General features: G+C 37.5%; 1 protein-coding gene across 1 annotated transcript in view; it reads left to right on the top strand.

Annotated features, from left to right (window-relative positions):
* APPBP2 (amyloid beta precursor protein binding protein 2) overlaps window positions 1–13,462 on the top strand; it is a 71,281-nt gene extending 57,819 nt beyond the window's left edge. The window contains exons 9-13 of the mRNA XM_041725237.1: window positions 47–171; window positions 3,239–3,324; window positions 4,963–5,153; window positions 7,294–7,459; window positions 8,893–13,462. Coding sequence (XP_041581171.1) covers window positions 47–171; window positions 3,239–3,324; window positions 4,963–5,153; window positions 7,294–7,459; window positions 8,893–9,146 — 822 coding nt within the window. The 3' untranslated portion in view covers window positions 9,147–13,462. The remainder of the gene's footprint in view (window positions 1–46; window positions 172–3,238; window positions 3,325–4,962; window positions 5,154–7,293; window positions 7,460–8,892) is intronic.
* The last annotated feature ends 1,990 nt before the right edge of the window (window positions 13,463–15,452 follow it).

Genomic DNA, 15,452 nt, shown 5'->3' with positions numbered 1-15,452 from the left:
GTTTTCTAAGGATTTATTGTATTAATTATTTTCACGACTCTTTCAGGCAGCCCTTGACATTCGGCAGTCAGTATTTGGTGGCAAAAATATCCATGTAGCAACAGCTCATGAGGACCTGGCTTATTCTTCTTATGTTCACCAGTATAGCTCTGGGAAATTTGACAATGCACTGTAAGTTCCATGTTCCTTTTCAGTGAGCGATTAAATGCCATGGCTATTGTTTTGTTTTTCCTGATGCAATAGTATTTAATGTATTTATGGATTAAATTTGTCTTCCTGGAGCTTTAACAAGATGCCTGTAATGTTCTTGAAGCCATTTAAAATCCTACCAATTGGGGGCAGCCTGGGTGGATCAGTGGTTTAGTGCCACCTTCAGCCCAGGGTGTGATCCTGGAGACCCTGGGATTGAGTCCCACATCAGGTTCTCTGCATGGAGCCTGCTTCTCCCTCTGCCTGTGTCTGTCTGTCTGTCTGTCTGTCTCTCTCTCTCTCTGTGTCTCTCATGAATAAGTTAATAAAATCTTTAAAAATAAAAAAATAAAATAAAATCATACCAGTTTATAAGCTGTTCATTTAGATTTTATGTGGTTTAATATTGGGCGTTATATATCTTCATAAGGAATATGGCTTATCTCCCGAATACTTCAGTAATTTTTGAGTAATACAGTAGCCTCTGTATTACTAAATGACAGACTTAATCTAAAAACATTTTCCTCAAAACATGCAGAAATACTGGATAAAATATAACAATTGTCTTTGTAGATGCATAACTGAGCTTGTAGGAGAGAAAGTAAGTCCCCAAGGGCCATTCATGGACCAAAATCCAGCAGGGTAGACATGAACCTATGGTATAAGTGCCCTGGGGGTAATGCGAAAGCTTAGAAGTTTTTGTAACTTTGGTTGACAACAGTCCTGGATTTATGAGATAAGGCATTTAGTCCATAGGAAGCAGTGAGTTAGAACTGAAACCTTCATCTGAAGCCAAGATCAAGCCTGCACCCTCAGGGAAGGGGTAAACTAGGAGGAAAAAATTCTCCCACTGACAAGAAAAGTCATTCATCTCAGGTTGGGCTCTCAATTAAACAAAAATGGAGCCTCGAAACTGAATTTATAATTGCATCATGCATTCAGGAACCCCCAAACTGAGGACAACATTAAAAAGCACTTTGAGACTGCTAGTTCTCCTAAGATGCCTTTTGGGAGAAAATGCAAAACTCTTGGAAATTCTCAACCCAAACCAAACAGATTTCTCATAGATCTAGCTCTACAACTAAGATGAATTCACCATAAAAATTTTTTTGAAATAAAGTAAGGAGATATTTCCTCTATGAGTGAGAATCAGCAGACATAAGGAACAGGATTAGAACCCAAAGAATATTGGCTGACAAAGCTTCTTGGTTGATACTATAGAGTAGGCATCCTTAAATGATTAAATATATAAAATTTTATATAAATATATAAAATGGGTTAGCAAACTATGGCCGCAGGGAAAATAAAGTTTTTATTGGAATATAGCAATACTCATTCACTCATGTGTTGTCTGTGGCTACTTTCATGCTAGTATGTGGCCCACACAACCTAAAATATTTGCTCTTTGACCCTTTACAGAAAAAAATTTGCTGACCCTGGAATCCCTGGGTGGCTCAGCGGTTTAGCCCCTGCCTTTGGCCCAGGGCACGATCTTGGAGTCCTGGGATCAAGTCCCGCGTCAGGCTCCCAGTGTGGAGCCTGTTTCTCCCTCCTCCTGTGTCTCTGCCTCTTTCTCTCTCTCTGTCTATCATAAATCAATAAATAAATCTTTAAAAAAAAATTTGCTGACCCTGATGTAAAAGAAGGAATCCGTAATATTTTGGAGGGACAATAAGGGGGAGAAAGGGCAGATTTAAAAATAAAACAACTGATACCTGCTACAACCTGGATGAACCTTGAAAACATTCTACCAAGTGAAAGAAGCCAGTCACAAAGGACTACATATCGTATGATTCCACTTATATGAGATGTCCAGAATAGGCAAATCTATAAGAAACAGAAAGTACATTGGTGGTGACCATGGGCTGACAGGGTTGGAAGACAATGGAGAGAGAAACTGCTAATGGCCCAGTGTTTCTTTCTAGGGTCATGAAAATACTCTGAAATTGCTTGTAGAGGTGGATACACAATTCTGTGAATATGTTAAAAACCATTGAATTGTACCTTTTAGTGGATGAACTGTGTGATATGAATTATATCTCAGGAAGAGCTGTTACAAAAAATAAAATGTAGTAGCTAGAATTAGAAAATAGTCATTGGCATTAAAACTCAGTAGACAAGTTAAACAGCACATTGGACACAATGAAAGTGACAGTGAACTGGAAAAGAGATCTGAGAAAATCAGTAATTACCTGATAATGGGGATAGAAGCCTTGGAGTTATTTGAGGGAAACTGGTAGATAAAACAGGCAGATAGCTTACCTTCTGTTTGGTGAGATGGGCCAGAAACAAGTAACTAGACATATCAGCTGAGAATACATGCTGTGTGAAAAAGAATAAATAAGAGTAAAGAGCCATGGTACATTTTTTAGGGACTTTGTATAAGCTAGTCTTGGAAAGGCTTTTCATTGAAGAGGGAGCTATGTGGATGGATATTCAGGGGGAGAGTATTCTATTAGAGATGGTAAAGCAAGTGCAAGAGTCCTAGGTGAGAGAGTATGCTTTGCATGTTCAGAAAACTGTGAGGCCTGGGTGGCTGGAAGAGGAGGAGACGTCTGTTTCTGAGAATGGTTGATGAGGTCAGACAGCTAGCTTGGGGAAAGATGGTGAGTCCTGTAGGCTGTGATAACAGCTTCACAGTTTATTATGTGGGAGATGGAAGCCCAGTGGATGTTTAAAAAGTTCAGTCCAGGAACACCTGGGTGGCCTAGTCGGTTTAGCATCTGCTTTCAGTTTCAGGTTGTGATCCCATGGTCCTGGGGTCGAGGCCTGTGTCAGGGTCCCTGCTCAGAGGGTTGCCTGCTTCTCCCTCTCCCTCTGCCTGCCCTTCTGCTTGTGCTCTCCCTCTGTCAAATAATAAAATCTTTAAAAAAAAAAAAAATTTCAGTCCACAACAGATTGGAAATTTAAAAAACAGAAAATAGTACCTTTATCACAGATAGTTTTAGAAATTGCATCAGTATTATAAGTTGTGATTTTTTTTAAAAAAAAATGCAATAATTATTTGCAACTAAAAAGAAATGCCAGAATATATTTTTCTGTATTACAGATTTCATGCAGAAAGAGCTATTGGTATCATCACACACATCCTACCTGAAGATCATCTTCTTCTGGCTTCTTCAAAGAGGGTGAAAGGTACCTTTTGTAATTAGTCTCCAATATGTGTGTTTGTGTGTGTGTGTGTGTGTGTTTTAGATTTGCTGTTAATTGTAATAGATGTCTAGTCTTGTGTATTTTAATGTTATATGGTTTATTTTTTTGTTATATGGTTTAAAATAGGGGTATTTGTTTATTTCTTTGGGTAATAGCATAGGATTAGATTATATCTGCATATTACTAAAATAGCCAAGTCACTGATTTAAAGTATCTGCCTGCAAATCTACTTAACAATTTCCAGTGGTTCATAATAAAAGGTTCGCTTCTCTCATATAGCATTGTTAGTAAGCCAAAGTATCTTTTATGCCTTTTTTTCTTTCTTCCTTCCTCCCTCCCACCCCCTTTTCTTCTCTGTCATGCCTTCATTTGTTCATTTCTTTTTGATGAAAGAAAGAGTAACACATGATTATTGCACAATAACCTGAGTTGTTCACATACCTTCAGCTTTAGTGCAGAATTTTGAAACTACCCTTTCTGTCAGGTTACCCTTAATGTCACAAGGCTCTTACCAAATACCACTTTCTTCTTATTTTAACTTTTCTTCTAATGATTACCAAAGCCCTTTCATTTAAAAAGCATTTATTTTGCCAACATGATTGGGTGACTCATTTGGTAATTCTACACATGTTGGAGAAGTTTAACCTTAATTCTGGAACTGGTTCTTTTCTCTCCTCTAGGTTTGCATTTTTAAGTTACACAAGTAATACATAGTTGATATAAAAATTAAAAGTTAGAAAAGAGAAAATAATAAATCACCTGAAATCCCACCAATCCAGATTCAGCATTTTGGTGAATATTTTTTAGACTTTTTGCCTCCAAATAATGAAATGAATGAATGAATTTTTTTAGGTTTATATTCTGCTTTTTTGACTTAATACATTATAAACATTTTTTTTTCATTGCAGTACATGTGGATTTTTTTTTTCCTAATGTTTTTAACCTCACCTCTATTATTGGGCCCTTAGGTTGTTTTTAACTATTTGTTCTTTAAAAATGCTACAGTGAAAAAAACATTTTTTTAAATGCTACAGTGAACTAAACTTCTTATTCTTTTGTGCATATGGACAATTTTCCTAGAATAAAATTACCTCATAAAAGAATATGTATTTTTAAGACTTTAAATGGAATTTGGAAGTCTTATATGTGACTTTGAAATTGCACTGTCTTCTTGCCTGATTCGGTTGGTCAAGTGAGTGGGAGGAAACCAGTTCTTTTAGTTGTATTTGGTTAAAGGTTATATTTGATAGAGTATGGTTTCAAAATGTTCAACAGTGCTTAGGTACTCCTTGACACAGTTTCATAACTTTAAATTTTTGCCTTTGCCTGCTTACATTGCTTTAAATAAGAAATTCACATCAGCAAAATATAATAGTCCACTAAAGCAGAAATTCTGCAAAATATTTGATGTATACCATTGTTTTTCTTACATTTGAAGTCATTATACTATGCCAAGTAGAATGACCCCCAAAAGTATACTTTTTCATTAATGTGGAATTCATTTTTACCAGTTCTAAACCATAACCACAAACATTTATAGAATTTAATTTTAAATCATATGCTCTGATTAGCTTTGATAGATGGTTGGAAGTATGCTAATTTTATTGCTTTCTTAATCAGCTCTTATTTTAGAGGAGATTGCAATTGACTGTCATAATAAAGAAACTGAACAGAGGCTGCTTCAAGAAGCTCATGATTTGCACCTGTCTTCACTCCAACTAGCTAAAAAAGCTTTTGGAGAATTTAATGTACAGACTGCAAAACACTATGGAAACCTTGGAAGACTTTACCAGTCAATGAGAAAATTTAAGGTAGAAGCACGTTTTACTATCTTTTTTCTCTCAGTAAATAATTTCAGGTAATAAAGTACAATCTTAAATAATACATCTTCAGTAATCTGAACTAATAGAGTATACATATTTTTTTTTTAAAGATTTTATTTATTCATGAGAGACACAGAGAGAGAGGCAGAGACACAGGCAGAGGGAGAAGCAGGCTCCATGCAGGGAGCCCGATGTGGGACTCGTTCCGGGGACTCCATGATCATGGCCTGGGCCGAAGACAGGTGCTCAACTGCTAAGCCACCCAGGCGTCCCAAAGTGTGTGTGTGTGTATATATGTATATATGTATATATGTATATATAACATATATATATATATATATACATGTTATACTCCTACCTTATTCCACAATAGAATTGAGAAAATAGAGTATAAAACAACAGTCAAAATATAAATAAAATTCAAAATCCAAACCATGGAAAAATAAGACGTAATATCAAAACATAAAGCTAAAATGGCTATTATAATTAGACTTAAAACATAGCTGTTAGCGTGGCACCTGTCTGGTTCAGTCAAAAGAGCATGTGATTCTTGATCTCAAGGCCATGAGTTCAAGCCCTACATTGGGTATAGAGATTCCTTAAATAAATAAAAGCCTAAAAACAGAAAACCAGGGGCACCTGGGTAGCTCAGTTGGTTAAGCATCCAGCTCTTGGTTTCAGCTCAGATCAGGTCATGATTTCATAGGTTGTAAGATTGAACCCGTGGTCCGGGCTTCCACTCAGTGGAGAGTCTGCTTAAAGATTCTCTCCCTCTGTTCCCCTTCACCCCAACTGGTACATGTGCACTTATAGTCTCTCTCTTTCTTTCACTCGCTCTAAAATTAAATCTTCAAACAACAAAAACATAGTGTTATGGGCGGCTCAGCGGTTTAGCGCCGTCTTCAGTCCGGGGCGTGATCCTAGAGACCCCAGATCGGGTCCCACATCGGGCTCCCTGCGTGGGACCTGCTTCCTCCCTCTGCCTGTGTCTCTGCCTCTCTCTCTCTCTCTCTCTCTCATGAGTAAATAAAATCTTAAAAAAAAAAAAATAGTGTTAGCTATGTTAAGTATAGCCCTTAGCGAGGGCACCTTGATGACTCAGTAAAGAGTCTGCCTTCAGCTCAGGTCATGATCCCAGGGTCCTGGGATCGAGCCCTGTGTCTGGCTCCCTGCTCAGCATCGAGTCTGCTTCTCCCTCTGTCCCTTCTCCAGCTCATGCGCTCTCTGGCTCTCGCTCACTCACTCTCTTTCTCTCTCACGAAATAAAATCTTAAAAAAAAAAATGTGTTAGCCCTTAGCATAATGTCTGGCATATGGTAGGTATGCAAGAAATGTCAGATATCACAAGTATTATTATTATTTTTTAAGATTTTATTTATTTATTAGAGAAGGGGGAAGAGAGAGAGGCAGAGACACAGGCAGAGGAAGAAGCAGGCTCCACGTAGGCCTGACATAGGACTTGATCCCAGGTCTCAAGGATCATGCCCTGGGCTGAAGGCAGCGCTAAACCACTAAGCCACTGGGGCTACCCACAAGTATTATTAATTGTAGTGATAAAAATTTAACTAAATTAGTTCTCCTTTAAAATTTTGGGTTATAAATTATTAATATTGTTCATTTTAGGGTACAATAAGGAAAGGATGAGAGTCACTACCTAAGACATTCTTTTTCACCTAAAAATCCATCTACATATCCCTTAACCTGAGTTTTGTTTGTTGGAATAAAAATTGTCAGAATTCGAAAAAATAAAGCGTTAACCTATGTAATTGAACATGTTATAGTATGGAGTTTCTTAACAAGGTTCAATTAAATTTTGGAGGATGTTAACAAATAATTTTCATTTTAGAAAGTTATGATGTTCGTTTCTCCTAACAACTTATTATTACCAGGACAAATTTTCTCGTTTTTGGCATAGGACATAGTTATGATCGTGAGCTTATATGTATAGCTTCCCAAACAAGTAATGCGCCCCTTAGGCAACTTTTCGATTAACATAGTATGTCCTCTGATCTGATCATCTTATGCCATCCATGCCTTTGCATTTAGAGTAGTCTTACTCATTGTGTAAGAACTGTTTATATAAAAAATAGTATAATCTAATGGCTAATACAGCTTAATTATTTTTCAGGAAGCTGAAGAAATGCATATCAAAGCAATTCAGATAAAAGAGCAACTTCTTGGTCAGGAAGATTATGAAGTAGCCCTTTCAGTGGGACATCTGGCTTCTTTATACAATTACGACATGAATCAGTATGAAAATGCTGAGAAACTTTATTTGCGATCTATAGCAATTGGTATGTTATTTTAAAATTTTCTTAGTAAAAAAAAATAAAATAAAATTTTCTTAGTCAATTGATTAAGAATCAACATGTCAACATATCTTATATGTTGTGTAAGGGAAGTGTAATTACTAAGACTTAAATGACTTTAAAGCTGCTAAGGATATCCAGAAGCCACTCCAAGATCATCTGAAACATTTTGCTAAAGATGATTTATTGATGTTGAAGCTAGTAGTAAGAAGTATAACAGTTTAGGCAGAGTTACAAGTATAAGCAAAAGCAGTTATTGTAAACTAATTATGTAATTACTACTCCCTCCACTTCCCTTCTTCTGACTTTGACATCATAGATGAGGTCTACCTGTTTTTGAACTTGATACCAGTGGAATCATACGATGTATGTTTTTACATGTTCGGTTTCTTTTGGTGAACATGAATTGTGAAATGCATTTGTGTTGTTCCATATCACTATCACTTATTAATTTCCAGTGCTATATAATATTTTTTGGATTAATATATCATTATTTATCCATTCTACTGTTAATGGATATTTAGAACATTTGGATTGTTTCCATTTCAGGCCTATTATTTTTTTTTAATTTTTTATTTATTTATGATAGTCACAGAGAGATAGAGAGAGAGGCAGAGACACAGGCAGAGGGAGAAGCAGGCTCCATGCACCGGGAGCCCGACGTGGGATTCGATCCCGGGTCTCCAGGATCGCACCCTGGGCCAAAGTCAGGCGCCAAACCGCTGCGCCACCCAGGGATCCCTCAGGCCTATTCTAAAATAAGATACTGTAGTCATCATCTAATGTGCCTGTTAAAATTTTTCCCTGTTCTTGGGATTCCTGGCTGGCTCAGTTGGTAGAGCATGTAACTCTTGATTTCAGGGTCATGGGTTTGAGCCCCATGCTGGGGGTAGAGTTTACTTTAAAAATTCCTTATTTTTATATTGAATTGTCTGTCATTCCTTATTGGTTTGCAGAATGTCTTTATATACTGTGGATGCAGCAAGCCCTTTGTTGGTTATGTGTGCTGCAGATAGGTAATGAGACACAGGCGGAGGGAGAAACAGGCTCCCTGCAAGGAGCCTGATGCAGGACTCAATCCCAGGACCCTGGGATCATGATGTGAGCCAAAGGTAGAGGCTCAACTACTGAGCCACCCAGGTGCCTTCTGCTGCTTGTTTCTAAATGGTGCCTTTAAAAGAACAGAAGTTCTTATTTCTCATGTAATCAAATATATTTATCTTGTCTGTGGGTACCCAATCTCATTAGTTTCTCACTTATCTTAGGGAATAAAATGAAACCACTCTATATTTTAAAAATTGAACTTATGTTGTCTTTTAAGAACCTCTTGAAAAAAAAAAGAACCTCTTGTTTCATTGTTTGAGCTTTCTTTCTTTCTCTCTTTCTTTTTTGTGCATGTGTGTGTGTGTTCCTTTCAGGGAAGAAACTGTTTGGTGAAGGCTACAGTGGACTAGAATATGATTACCGAGGTCTCATTAAACTTTACAACTCCATTGGAAATTATGAGAAAGTTTTTGAGTATCACAATGTTCTGTCTAACTGGAACCGGTTACGAGATCGTCAGTATTCGGTGACCGATGCCCTTGAAGATGTCAACACCAGCCCCCAATCCACTGAAGAAGTGGTACAGTCCTTCTTGATTTCTCAGAATGTTGAGGGACCGAGCTGCTGAGGGAGGACCTCAGTTAACTAATTTACCTTTTCCCAGATTCCAGGGAATTCATACTGTGAAATCAATACCATGTTGTTTTTTAGGGCTGGAATTTGCATTGAAACACTGGTCCAGTCCACTGACCCTATTTGGGTGATCCCTATCTTGCAGAGTGTCCGTAGGAATAAGCATATATTCAGTTATATTCAGCATGTACCGCATGTATAAGTAGTCTGGCCCATATTTTCAACCTAGTAGAATAAACAACAGGAAATCTTTTTTTTTTTTTTTCATTTAAAAAAAATAATTCATTTTGCAGAAGCCTGAAAAGAACCCCTAAATAAAACTATTTAAGAGTTTAAAAGAGTTGCATTCTTATTATGTAAGGATGATTTTAACAACTTTTTAACATATTCTTCCTTGTGGAGGTATTCAATACTGTATCGTAAAGAAATTTTATGGGGAAAATCTTTATATGCAGTATAGAAAAGTTCACACAGTACTAGTAGAAGAGGGACATCCTGACTTAGGTTTGGTTACCTTACCCAGAGAAGTGGATACAACCACTCTAGAGCTCTATTACAAGGGAAGGATTGTCAGATTCATCTGAACTGGACCAGTGTTGATCTGTAAGTAATAGAAAAGCTGACAAACCAGCAGTTTTATTAACCCTTTGGTTGTTTCAGGGTTTTTTGGTACAATGCAAGATGCTGTGATAGCGTTTGCTCTTAGGACCAGGAGGACCTAAAAAGGACCAGCCTAATGTAGAAAGGGGTTATTGGACCAGAGGCTTTAGGTTATTATTTTAGCCCCTGCATATACTTTTATCAGTAGAATGTTTCATTTAGATGTATAATGAAAAATAATAATGCAAAAATTATATTCATGTAATTAGACACCAAACTAGGGAAATTTGGCAACTTCAGTGGCATATCTTTAGTCAGTGTGCACAGATGGCAATGCCATAAGCAAGTCTATAAATATCTGCTGCAACCATCCCCCTCATTTTAAATGTTTCCCTAATAATCAATGCAATTAACAAGTATATTGGCTAAGAGTCATGAAATAGTTCATGGGTGGCAATTTAAGGTTACTGTATGGTTTGTGGGGATTAATGGAAAAATGAATGTCCAAAAGAAGCAAGTCTTCTTAGAGAGCCTTCATTTTTATGGTAAATAATAATACAGCTGTGTCATTTTATTTGAAATTCAAGAGTCAAATGCAGAGATCCCCTAATTATATATCTATTTCACTAACTTATCTTCCTGTTTATTGGGTTTTGATTTTTTTAATCTTAAACCGGTCAGGTTATTTAATGTTGAGGTAATTAATATTCAAATTTGGAAAGTTGCAACATGTAGCGATTCAAGAAACAGAAAGGTCTTTTGCTGTTACCTCAATTCTTACTATAGTGGCCTATTTGGTGCTTCTATAGTTAAGAATCAGGGTTTTCCCCCCTATTTTCAGGGGTTCATGATTTGGCTGTTAGAGATGTTGCTCTTGGCTAATGCTTGGAGTAGTCTGTGGGTGAATGGATGTGTGTTGAGTTTTGGTTTTCTTTTAACATGCACGTTGGGATTAGAGTGGGGAAGAAATCTAAACTGCCACATTGAGTACAGAAAAAATTATTTGGAGATGTCAGGTAAATTTGATTTTAAACACTTTTTTGAACTTTGCAAACCTAATCTTGTTTAAAACTGTTATTTACAGTCATATTAGTTATGAGCCAGTGTTTTTAAGTCCCCAGGAGGGTACTGACTACTGGGGGAGGCACATAAAAAGATGAAGCAAGCCTAGATCCTAATATTATAACTATGATTTCAAAACCTGGGTTTATTCCTCAAATTGAATTATTTTCTTTTTAATTTTAAGAAGAGTACATTGGCACACCTACACCTCCCCTCCCAGTTCAAAGCCTAATGCCAAGAGGCACGTCTTTATTAATTACCAAATAGTCTGTGTGACCGAGGACTGACATTTAATAAGTTACTCAGCTCTATCCTCATGGGCCTATATATTTAATACCTCCAAAGATATTTCCAGGATAGGCTTTGTATACTTTTGTTGGTTATTTAGAGTCCTGTGGTATGTTTGTGGTATAGGAATGTCATGGTAAATTGTTTTTCAATAAATATTTTGAAACTTACGTTTCCATATGAAGTTTTTTTTTTTTTTTAATCAATCTGTATCTCTTGGTTTTGTGCACATATAGCATTTCCTAGGATAAAACCAAGCAAATGATTTAAGGCCTCATCCTCTCTTAATTCAGTTTGAACTCAACCTAGCTCACACTCGATGATAAAGCAACATGATATTTAGAAGCCTAAGATCACAGGGTGATATTGTTAAGTGGCAGCCAGTTTTTCTAAAAAAAAAAAAAAAAAGTTAGTTTCCCTATACCAGTGTTTTAATGTAGTTTTCTGTAAATCCATACAGTTGGATTTAATGCAAACACTGTAGGCTGAGAAAGGAGATTGACAGCCTGTTAATGATTGAACAAACAGTATGCTGTTAATTCTGGTTCTGATGAAGGATAATACCTTAATTTTTTTTTAAGTGTGAGACTTTTCCTTTTCCTAGGGATGCTTAGGGTCATTTAGAAAGGTGAATGTCACCGTGCTTTATGGGGTTAAAAAGAATCTCGAAGAAAAGAATAAAATTTACCTCACAATAACCAATAGCTTGCACAAACTTTTCACATATGGTGGGGTAGGTGTAAGGAAGCCTAGACCAACTTAAAGATTTTTCTGGAACTTCAACAAAATAATGTTAAATAAGGGGTCTTTGGTCTCATCCTTCCCTGACTTTGATTTCTTCTCTCTTACCCAGTCTTTTTTCTAAAGTTTGGTGCTACTCAAATTGGGTGCATCAGGGGGCTCTGTAATACTCCTGTGCCACACAGATAGTCCTACATCCAGTGTAATAGAACCAATTGGGTTTTTTAGACCACAGTTTTTATGGGTCCCCAAAGCCCACTTTGCCCAAAGCTCTAGGACCCTTATCAACATCAAAGCTCTGTCTCTGCTTGGTTAAAAACAAACTCAGTGTTGTCTGTAATAATCCTTGTGCAAGTATGCACTCATTTGTGAAAAAGGATTTGACAAAGGCCTTTGATCCTAGCCTGTTTGGGAAGAATTCATAATGTTGTGAAAATTAAGTACAGAGGCTGCTACCTTATAAATAAATGAGAGTGCCATTTGGGGGCTCCTTGCATGCAAACAGAGTTCTGAACAGTAAACACACCTAAAATATGACTAAAGCTTTTGGCCATACTTTACAAATTGAAACAATAGTTTGCTTAGTAGCAGATATTCTTAACTGCCACTTGGTCTTTATTTTTTTCCCCCAGAATTTGTAGCCTTGCTGCTTGCAAACTGTTCCTTTTCTGGATGACAAAGTTACTACTGGAAAAATACTTATTTATATAAGTACAAACTTTTTTAAGAGTTTTATTTTTGCTTCAAAAATTAATGTATATATTACACCTCTTGGCTTTGGAGGACCTCAGTTCTTGCTAGGAAAAAAAATTTTTTTAATCTGACATTTGGATTAATCTCCAGCTTGAACACTAGTAGTTGTATTGTCCACAAATCTCAGGAATGTGTTAGGCAGAAAACTGGTTTTAACCCTGTTGGTGATCTGAAGGAGTGTGCTTTAGGATTTATTAAATAATACTATTCTTTAATTGCAATCCTAGGTATCTATAGCATGAGTGGCCTTAGTGAGTTTGTTGAAGTGCACATTTTTTTTCAAAAGTAAAATTTAAGATTAAAAATATATGCTATATTATAGATATCTAGAAAACCTGGTTTGTGGTGCACAAGTTAAGTGTTGGATCACTAAATAATTGTTGCAGGTACCATTTGTGTAACATTACTCATTTCTGTATATTCCTTTTATGGAAAGATGTTGCCATGGTAACTAAAACTTTTCAATTTAGTTCTACTTTTATGATGTGAATGAATGCTACATTTTATTAAATATTACCAAGTCAGTACTATTTTTATACTTTATTAAGCGACAGGGGATTTTAGTTTAATAGGCTCAAGAGCTCTTAATGAAACAAATTACTAACAATTCTTTACATGAAAATCCCCACTAATAGTGCCACAGTAATTTCTATAGAAATATCTAGGGTCATTGATAGATTTTTTTAAGACAATTCTCCATTGTGTCAGAATGACCTTTCTTATCATCCTTAACACAAACTTGTCGTGCCCATCATTATTTGTAACCATTGAACCATACTAAGTATGTTTGTAACCAGCATTGTGATATATTCTGTACTTGTATTGCTAAAAATGAATTATTGACCTAATAAATATAGTGTTCCTGCATTCACAGTGTGTATTCGTTTCCAATTCAGTTGTGATCATTTTTGGTGGGGACTTGGGATTATTATTGCAACCTGTTTTTATTAGAGAACAGTATGAGAGAAACTTCTAGAACTAGAATAAAAGTGCTCTTGTTCATGAGAAATTAAGAGGTATGGCAGAGGAGACATATGGTAATGGCATCTGGAGATATGGTGGCTCATGAAAGTACTTTGGAAAAGACAGAGCAGTACATTAATCAGTGGGAGGGTAGTGGTGATTAGTGTCTACAGAAATAATTACCCCATTCTTTTCCCTATGCATCAATCTCAGAACAGCTGAGGCTGGTGCAGAGACCTGGGAAGTTCTGTTGGCAATAGTGGAGAAAACCCTGGGTCTGGATTTGGGTTCCAGCTCTGCCTCTGAGCAGTAGGAATTTGAGATGAGTTATTATAAGTTTCTTTGTGTTTCATTTCCTCATATGGATGGTGGGGTCAAATTAGATCTTTAAAAAAAATCTGCCATGGAACAGCATGCATCTTAAGCATGTAGAACAGCTAGTGAGGAAATGAAACCAAATCTTAAATTACTATAAAGAAATTAACGTTTAGACAAAATCCCCCTTCACTTGCAGTAGTCAACACTGGTTTTATCTTGCCTGCCACTTGCAGGGACACTGACTTTAAAATTTTTTCCTTTTACATTTCCATGACTCTGAACATGCTATTCTTTTGTATGGAATGCCGTTTTCTGGTAGGAGGAGGCAAGATGGCGGAAGAGTAGGGGTCCTCAATTCATCTGGTCCCACAAACTTACCTAGATAACTTTCAAAACATCCTGAACACTTATGAATTCAACCTGAGATGTAAAGAGAGAACAGTTGGAATGCTACAGAGAGAAAAGTGCTCACTTCTGACAAGGTAGGAAGGCGGGGAAGAAAAAGGGTGGGGGAGGGGAGCCGCGGCAAGCTGGGAAATCAGCCCAAGAGTGGAGCTGCGACAAGCCAGACCAAAAGCCGAGCCCTGGACAAGCATGAACTTTAAAAACCCACACCTGAGTCTTCTCTGACTGTAAAGTGCTCAGCAGGGAGATAGGGCAGAATAGCAGGAGGGGCAGTGAAGCCTCAATTCCTGGAGGCACAATAAGAATACGGCTGCCTGGGAGAAAGCTCACCGCAAACTGCGGTCAGATCATGGTAAAGGGCTGGAATGCTGCAACCCTCTGGGGCATTTGGGAGAAGCTGGATGTTTACACAGGTGGGCACCAGAGGTCCCTTTACCCTAGAGCCTGGCATTGGGCGGAGGTGGCTGTCCTCTGTTCCCTTCTGGAGAGGCAGACCCTGGGAGGACACAGGACAGCAAGAATTCTCCTGCTACTGGGTGCCCTTCAATTTGTGCAGATCAGTGCACCTGCACCTGCCCCCCCAGAGCACCTAGGCCAGTGTGGACTGGGAGACTGCAGTTTGGTATTGCTGGGAGCTCTTGCCTCCGGAGCTAGAGATCTGGACGCCACCATTTGTTTTTCTTCTTTTCCTCTTTCACCTGGGAGAGGCGGGGCCTCTAGAGAACAAAGGTCTCACAGGATAAGAGCTCACACTGAGCTCCGCACCTGGCAAAGGTGGGGCATCTCCACCCAGGCACAGACACCTGAGAATCAGTGCAGCAGACCCTGCCCCCAAAAGAACTGCTGGAAGAACGGGAACAGCAAGTTTACCAACCAAGCAGCACTGGAAAGCTCCAGTACTGAGGGAAAATAGTATATAGAACTAGAGGGCTTTTTTCTTACGATTCATTTATATTGCAGGTTAAAATTTTCCAATATTTTTTCTCTTTTCTTGCCTTAACTACAGTATTTTACCTACTGTTTGTTTTTAAGATTTTTCCTTTTTGACTTTCATATTTCTACAATTACATGTCTTAGATATATTCTTCATTATTGGATTCCCTTCAACGTAGTCAATTTAATTTTGGTAGATATATGAGTTATGGGTTTTTGTTTTTTGTTTTTTTCTGTC

This window comes from Vulpes lagopus, chromosome 12 (assembly GCF_018345385.1).
Source record: "Vulpes lagopus strain Blue_001 chromosome 12, ASM1834538v1, whole genome shotgun sequence".
Classification (NCBI taxonomy): domain Eukaryota; kingdom Metazoa; phylum Chordata; class Mammalia; order Carnivora; family Canidae; genus Vulpes; species Vulpes lagopus.
Note: the sequence above shows the minus strand (reverse complement) of the source record. Positions and strands in the feature narration are given on the sequence as shown.